The sequence below is a fragment of the Malurus melanocephalus genome, unplaced genomic scaffold, assembly GCF_030028575.1.
Source record: "Malurus melanocephalus ecotype Western Australia unplaced genomic scaffold, MMel_1.1 scaffold_254, whole genome shotgun sequence".
Taxonomy (NCBI): domain Eukaryota; kingdom Metazoa; phylum Chordata; class Aves; order Passeriformes; family Maluridae; genus Malurus; species Malurus melanocephalus.
Genome location: NW_026623486.1, coordinates 283231 through 291349, shown reverse-complemented (window position 1 = coordinate 291349; position 8119 = coordinate 283231). Strand labels below are relative to the sequence as shown.

At 43.7% G+C, this 8119-nt stretch overlaps 1 protein-coding gene across 1 annotated transcript in view; it reads right to left on the bottom strand.

Annotated features, from left to right (window-relative positions):
- Positions 1-263, bottom strand: part of CBLN1 (cerebellin 1 precursor) — a 3524-nt gene extending 3261 nt beyond the window's left edge. Inside the window, exon 1 of the mRNA XM_057375655.1 lies at positions 30-263. Within this exon, the coding sequence (XP_057231638.1) occupies positions 30-263 (234 nt within the window). The remainder of the gene's footprint in view (positions 1-29) is intronic.
- Between the last annotated feature and the right edge of the window lie 7856 nt (positions 264-8119).

Genomic DNA, 8119 nt, shown 5'->3' with positions numbered 1-8119 from the left:
GCACCGCGCAGAACCGCACCGCACCGCACCGCGTAGGTAGGAGCGACGGGGCGCGGCGGCACCGCGCGGGGCTGAGGCGGGGCGGGGGATCGAGAACTCCCGCGGAGCTGGGCGGACCGSGGCGTCGGGCAAAGCCGGGCGTCGGGCCCGCGGGGCGGAGCGGGGCCGCGGCTTTCCGCGGTGCTGCTGAGCGAGGCAGGCTGGAAGGGAGCGGGCTGYTGGCGGGGCAAAGGCCTGCCCCCTCCTCCGAGCAGCCTGAGCATCCCCGGCTGTGACCCCGCGCCCGTCCCGCCGGAGTTCGCACCGAGGGAAAGGATGCCACGGGTCCCCCTTTCAGAAGTGCCCCGGCTCCGCTGTCTTCTTCAACCGCTTCGTTCGCATCCCGGGGARGAACAAACCGCAAAGCTTTCCGAGCAAGAAACTCCGACAGCGTSAAGAGCCTTTCCTGGCTGGTAGAGCGCCCCGCTGTTAGGAAAAGTTCCTGCTGGGCCGGGACTCCGTGCTCTGCCCCSCGATGGGTCCAGCCCGGAGCTCGTTTTAGGGCCGTCGTTGTTTCCTAAAGTGCAAAGATTGCTTTGTCTCGGTGGACGTCTGACCAGTGTTCGTTCTGGATATGCTGTCAGAAAAAAACGGGATTGTAAAATGGAGAGATTTACTGATGAACCATTAGAAACAAACGACTGGAATAGAGTAATTTTCTAACTGGCAGATCTGTTTACAAAGTTAAACTTCAGAGATAAAAATGGAGTTTGTAGCATCTTCTCCGGGAAACTGAATGTCATCCAAAACTGGGCTCCAGAGCAAATCATTATGAATTTTGGTAAARGCTTTTACTTTATTTTATTGTGCTGTTCCGATTGTGTAATTCGTTAGTTTTTTACCTGGGAAAATGATCTCTCTCTCTGAAAACTGCCATAAATAAAAGTTTATTCTTATAACTGCCCTGCTAAGTTAAATATGTGTCTGTAAAGTTGTTGAGCCAGCCTGTGAAGTAAGCATGAGTCTGCCCCTGGGTTGGTACTGGCTGGCTCTGAGGGGCCGGGATGGAGCGGTAACCAATGGCATCAGGAGCCTCCGCWGGGAGGGTCAAAATAGCCCGCACTTACTTTAGATGTTCAGCGGTCAAAGTCTGGAAACCAGTGTAGTGGCAAAATGATTATAGGGGAAGGACAGTGGTCAGAAAGGAGTTGGGGAGATAAGAAAATAGAAAAAAACTCTCCCGAGGAGTGGAAAGTGAGTGGGCGGAGCCACAGCCTGTTAGAAGRTGTGTTATGTTTTACTTCCACTCATGAGCTTAAGATATGTGATGTATTATTACTGCTGATGGTCTTAACAGAGTCTGAAATCAGAATCAGAGACTTTTAAATGAATGTTTCTAAGGGGTACTAATAAGGCTAAACCAAATAAAAATGATAATGATAATTTTGCATTCTTGTAAGTTTTGGTGAAATGACTTGAGGAAATGGAAACTGAAGGAGCACGCTCTGCCCGTTAAATTTTTTTGAGTGCTTGACTGAAAAAAACACACATGTTCTTTCAAAACACATGGCTCATGAAAAATATTCATGTATTTCTCTTGTAAAACTTCCTGTGCATGACAGAAGTCAATCTCTTGTGCTACAGAGCTCCTTAGCTATAGCTTGTGGATTTAAATCAGKAGGGGCTGCCAGAGCTGGAAGTTGCTTGGTGTGGTGGCCCCTTGGCAGGAGGGTGGATGGGCCTTCTACCCCCACCCTCCTTGACCACTCTGAGGGATGGATGGAATTACCAGAAAGARCAAGAACAGGGGGACCTGGGAAAATGAACAAATCTGTCACTTTACCTCACACGGGAGGTGTGTAGGCAGACAAGGGGGGTGCCGAGATTGCTGTGCCAGACACCCTCTGTGGCACTGACTCTCAGCCTTGCACACTTGACTGGCACCGTGCCATCCAGCTTCTGCAGCTCTGGCTGCAATAAAATAACACCTGCCATGCAAATTAGACCTGACTTCATTTCCATTAAATGTCACATGCAATGCTAGGCAGTTGTGTTGATTCTCTCTGTGTTGACAAGAGTCTCTGCCTCCTAATGGGAACAAAGAAGAGATGCTCAGCAGGAGAATGTAGGGACTTATATATAATCACATGGCATAATTAGTGATGTGTGGCAAGGAACTCCCATCTAGGAATGGAGATTTGAGAATCCAGATGTTTACAGAGGGCCAGGAATTAAGTTACCCCATCTAATTACAAACTGCATTGTTAGTCAATGTCATTGAGATACAAGAGGGCAATTATCATTTGGATACAATGGAAATGGTGTCAAGGTATTAACAAACTGTAATAGATGTTGTAGATGTTTGTTAGAAATGGACATATTTGTCACACAGAGCTCTTTGGTATTGTGTTTAAGAGGAAACTTGTGGCTAGGGTGAAAATATGTGAACTGTCCACWGTGTGGTAACTAGCCCTGGCTTCAATACTGACAGGTTGACCACAGACTGTTGGTTTTTAGAACTCCYCTAATGCTTCAACCAAGGTTAAAGGAAAAAAAAAACCAAAAAAAAACCAAACAACAAAACCAAACAACTTGGAAATAATCTGGAGGGGAAAAAAAATGGAATTATCCTAGAAGTCTCTGAAGCRCTGCTTCATCACTGGTTATTATCCTGCTTTGATCATGAGAGGGTTGCTTATTTTGTTCCAGAAAAAAAATTGGAGAGACCAAAATAAACTGGTTTATTACCTCTTATAGAAGCAAGCTTAAAGCTCACAGGTGCTGAACTTTTATCTATAGAAACCAAAATAKTTTATAGTTTGTAGCAGGAGCAGCATTATTTGCCCTCCATTACACTGTCAGTGAGCCTTAATCCTGTTTTAGGAAAATCATCCTTAAACTCAATCTCAATACACATTTAACTTTACCTTCACTCATGAAGAAAGCCTCTAAGGAGAGCAAGCATAAGCTTCTCTGAAAACAAGTACTAAGAAATCTACTGGAAACCTTTATTTTTCCTTCGAGAGAATAATTTAGCAACAGTTTAGCTCGTTGTGTATAAAATCACCTTTTCACAGACTACTTGCCTTTTGATTTAATCCTTCTTGAGTAAGAAATGCAAGGTCTTGCCCATAACTGAATAACTTATATGAAATGCAGTTTGTTCACAGTWCTGAAAATGTAGTTTGTTCACTGCTGTATTAGTTTATGAAGTATAAGCAGCAAAAAGCAGTTCAGGGATTTATATATGCCCATATAAACGTAAGTTCCTTGTCTTCCAAAGCATYTGCTGGGATAATGTACAAAGTCTGAAGATGTGTGAAAATGAGATTTAGAGTGAAACAGCTCTTGCTGCTCCACACTGTGCCCTATCTAGAACCATCTGATTTGCTGTTGTGAGGGGTTTGCATGTATTTATGGTGATTTGCTTATGGTGTCACCTTCAGCTTCCACAGCAGCAATTAAAGAGCAGGMTGAGTTCACTGAGAGAGTGCACAGCAGGAGCAGATGAACTGCTAGGGTGCCATCCAGCAGAAATTATCTTAACGTTCCACACTGGAGAATAAAAAAAGGCCTGGGACCTGCTGTGCCTTTTGCCTGCCAGYGCAGGTTGTGCTCAGCAGAGGAAGGAAAATGGCACAGACAGGCTGGTTTGGGGGCCAGGGGAGAGCCCCACCAGGCCAAGGGAATGCTCTCGTGCTCATTTGTGCTTGCAGGAGAAAGGATATCCCTGAGGGTAAAACTCATCAGTGGCATGGACAGCCAGAGAGTGCCTGTGCTTTCCAAGGTGTGAGCCTGACAACAGCTGCCAGGTGATCATTTGTGTGTATTCCTGTCCCAGTGTTCTGTAATTTTATTTGATCAAATGAAACCAGGTTGCTTTCCAACATTAATCATACACTTCTTCCTACAGAAAAATAGTTCTGATTTTTACTTTCAGATGTTGCTTTTTGTGGAGAGTATCAAACAAAATAASAATAGTGTTTTCCATGTGCCTTCATGTGTTTTTTAATGTTCAAAAAATTGTGATAAARTGTTGGAATAAAAATTCAACCTTTGCAGTTCACATTTGTGGCAAACCCAAATTTCAGGAGTGGRAATTTTTGGGGGATGCAGGTAGATGCAAGCAGAAGGTCAAAGGGGAAAGAGTTACACAGTCTTCACCAAAGTGGGAATTGCAGCCATAAATTAATGTCARATTATCTACCTTGAAGGATCCTTGGGCTACAAAGGTAGTGAGGTTTGTATATTTTGAAGAACAACATGGCTTATTAAGATAAAGTGGATAAATTTAATCTGCTTGCTGCATTTTACTGCCTGCCTGCAATACAGTATTTGATTTCTGATCTCCCATATCTATTACAATATGGACAATGTATAGGACAACTTTAAAAATGGACAAGAATATTAGCTCATTGCTAAGGGCATTTGAAAACACCTGAGACATCTATTAAACATTTCAATTTATACAACTGTAATTGTCCAGGTATAGTATAGCATTATCAAGCTGTTTTTTTTTTTTTTAAGTAACATTGGATTTCAATCTTACCGTGAGATGTCTGTTTTACAGCTGCATTTACTGATGACATGCACAGCAACAGATCTTGATTGCTGTATTGACTGATGACGTGAGATAATTTATTACTTGCATGGGATATCAGCAGATTTTCTTTCAGGYACAGAAAAATTCCTAAGTGAGCAATGATGCCAAGGTCAGGAGCTCGATTTGTTTTTCTTGTCACTGACTTCTGTCAAAACAAGTGCATTGTTACAAATGAATAACTCAAACTGGAAATTAGTTGCCATTCAGATGGGTAATTATATTTTAGCAGGGCAAAATCCCAGCCCAAGCTGCCAGAGAACACTCAGCTAAAGCCAGCATGGGCTGGAGCAKCGTGTGTGTTCACTGTAATTGTAAACGGGGCCGCCTCGGTCATGCTGCCTCTTCAAACTTAAAAGAATTAAGACCAAAGCTGTCCAAATGTTAACTGAAACTCCTAATAATTAAGGGTTATTAGGGGCTGTTGACTGGCTTTATTTTCTACTACAGTGCACTTGTATTTGTGGATTCTATTTATACACAGAATTAAGAGCTCTGTTTGAACAGGTAATCCAATCTTCTCTGTGTCATTTAGCCAATGATTTTTTTTTTCCTGGCCCTTAATTTTGGCTGTGTTTCATGACGTATGGTGCAACTGCAATACTAAAAATAATCTCACTCAATGTACTTTATCTGAAAGGATAAATCAGACCACCTTGCAAATGCAGGGTAAAATTTTGATTTTTTTTTTCTTTATTTACGAAGGAAGCCCCAGAGGTGCAGAGGGGGATTTTCCACGTGCATCTTTCCCTCTAGTGGCTGCTCTTCTTGGAGAAAAGCAGCAAGAGCAACACTTCTGCACTTCCGTATTGGGTATGAAGTGATGGGCAGGATGGTGGGAAGGAGATAGGTAGACAAACTTTTAGGTACCAGAAAATTAAAAATTGTTGTCACATGAAGACAAAGATACRATAGCCATGGATTTGTCTATATTTTCATGGAAAATGCAATGTGTTCTTGAAATGTTATAATAATTTTGATCAGTTGCATGGAAGACCAGCTTCTCAGCCACTTCATAGTCTCTCACACTGATCCTTTTTGCTTGTCTGTCATATTCCCAGTGCTTGCAGGGCTCATGGAGTTGGAAAATACCTCGTGTCCATGCCATTCACTTTTCTCCTGTCTGAGATATTCTTCCTTTTGTCTGTCCTTTTCTTTTTGGCAGCATTAAATCCACAACCAAGTGTCCCTGTTCATTGTTTCCTTTTGGCTGTTCCTGCTCTGGGATTAGTGCCCATCACACACCCCAGCACCCCTTCCCCAATTGCTGTTAAAGGGATCAGCTAAAGTCACAAATCCATGAGCATTTGGAGGATGAGGTGGGTGAGACAGCACTGCAGAAACACAGCTACSCCAGGCAGAAAACAAGGCTGTAGGGGGACAACCATGACATGGAATAGTCCATTAGGATTCATTTCTCCTCTGCATGCAGGCAGTGACCCTATGCACTCTCTTGCATCTCTGGCCACCTTTTCTAGTGTTGAAMCAGTGATTATGTGGACTTTAAACACCTCAAATGGAGTAGGGGAGTAGGCAGAGGATTAAAAACAAAACAAAACAAAAAAAAACCTAAACAAACCAAACCAAACAAACAAACAAAAAGAAATCCACTAAAAAACCAAACACCAGAGATGTAATTTCATTCATAGCTCACATGGATGCCAACCTGAGTTAGTTTTCCAGTCCTTCAGCTGGAGACATCTTTATTCCTCTTTGCTTACACTCATCTCTTTGCTTTCTTCCATTTTTGCTAGTTTTATTGCAGGGTTGCTCTCTCCAGCCAGACTCATTTATTCTTGCTCAGAACAGAATGGTTTAGGTCTTTGTAAACTGCAGTAGCTGGGAAATTTCCTCAACCTTTGTCATTTACGGTTCTGGCAGTCTACAATAACAAAAGCCGAGATCCCTCCCCTTATTCACTGCACATATTGGGCATGGGTGGTAGTTGGCACAGAAACAATCACAGGGCAACACCAGGATGCATCCCCGGGCACACTTCCATCACAAATCAAATCTGACAGGACTACCAGATCTAGGAGGTTAATTTGTAACCAGAAGATACAAACAATTAAAATCCTGATATATTAGTCTTTCATTAAGGGCTTTTCCTGAGTAACTTCTTTGTTATATGAGCAGTTAAAAGCATTTGTGGCCTTTCCCAGAATAATTTTGACCAACCCATGGTTAAAAAAAAATAAAATTGGTTACTTACAAGATCTTTGAACTTCTACTGGGACAGTTTTCCCCACACTTATTTCTCTTTAGGTTTGAATGGGAAAATGATTAGTAGTTATGTCTGTCTTCAGCAAAAGAAGTAAAATAGTAAATTTCATCAAACACTGACTACAGCTACTTTTTAATCATAAATTTTACAAAGTCCCCACCAGTGAGCTCATTAGTGTAAATGATAGAGCCTTATATCAGGTTTAAAGTCAGCAGTTTTCCTTAGCTACCAAGCAGCCAGTTTTCTTTCATGACATGGTAATGGAGGACTTTACTCCAGAGAGCAGSGAAAATTTTCCTCTCTGTTCTTGCAGGGTAGCCGAATAGGGCTGCTAAAAACCAAGCAGACTAGGTGGAATTTCAGTGCTGTCAGTATCCTTCTGGAAGCCTTTTCTAAAAGGAGCAGAGCCTTTGTAGTGGAGAGAAGGGCATATTGCACCCCAAGCCTGTTGTGAGGGGCAGATGTCAAGGGATGACAGAGGAGGAAAGCTGTTTCTAAAGAAAATAAGTTTCTCCCTGTTCTACCCTCCAAAGTCTTTGTGGAACACCAGCACTACATGACAAGCACATTGGAATCGCAGGACAGCATCAATGTTCCTCATCACACACCAGTACCTCACCAGAGCTGGGACACTGCAGAGTCCTGCTGGCAATAAACGGGTGATGCGGGTCTCCTCCTCAATTTCCAGGAGCACCTGCAGGGGTAGAGGTAAGAGGAATGGGGTTAAGACTACAGAAAAAGATGAAACTTAAAAATATTCAGTTGGAAATGATTATTTCAATGGCCAAGAGGGAAAAGGAGGGCAAGCCCCTGAGTACCAAGCAATTTCTCCCGACTTTCACCTGAAAACCACTAACCTGGTAATTGTGGGGTAAACGTGTCAGCCAGCACATGGACACTGTGCCATGCTGCTTACTGAACCCTACTTTGCACAGACAGTGATCTCTGCATTCAGCACAGTGCATCAAAATAATTCTGATGAGCACGGGCAGGGGCTGAGGSTGGATTGTTCAGGATGCTCAGTGGGTTTGTTCAGAAGGGGCCGGGGGGCTGTCATTATATCCCGCAGGCAAAGCTGCGGGGCACAGGGCCACGAGAGGGAAAATGCGAGAGCAGCGCACTGCACAGCCTTTGCTTGCTGGAACCATAACATAGCACATTTCCATCCTCTGAGCACTCCGGGTGTTTTACAGTTGTTTGTGGCTCTGAAGGAGAGCCCATCCCCCAGGAGTCACTCAGGCACGATCAGGCTGCGGGCAGCGCTGGGAGCCCTGCCCGTGTGCGCCTCGCCGCTCCGGGCTCCGAGCAGTGCCGGG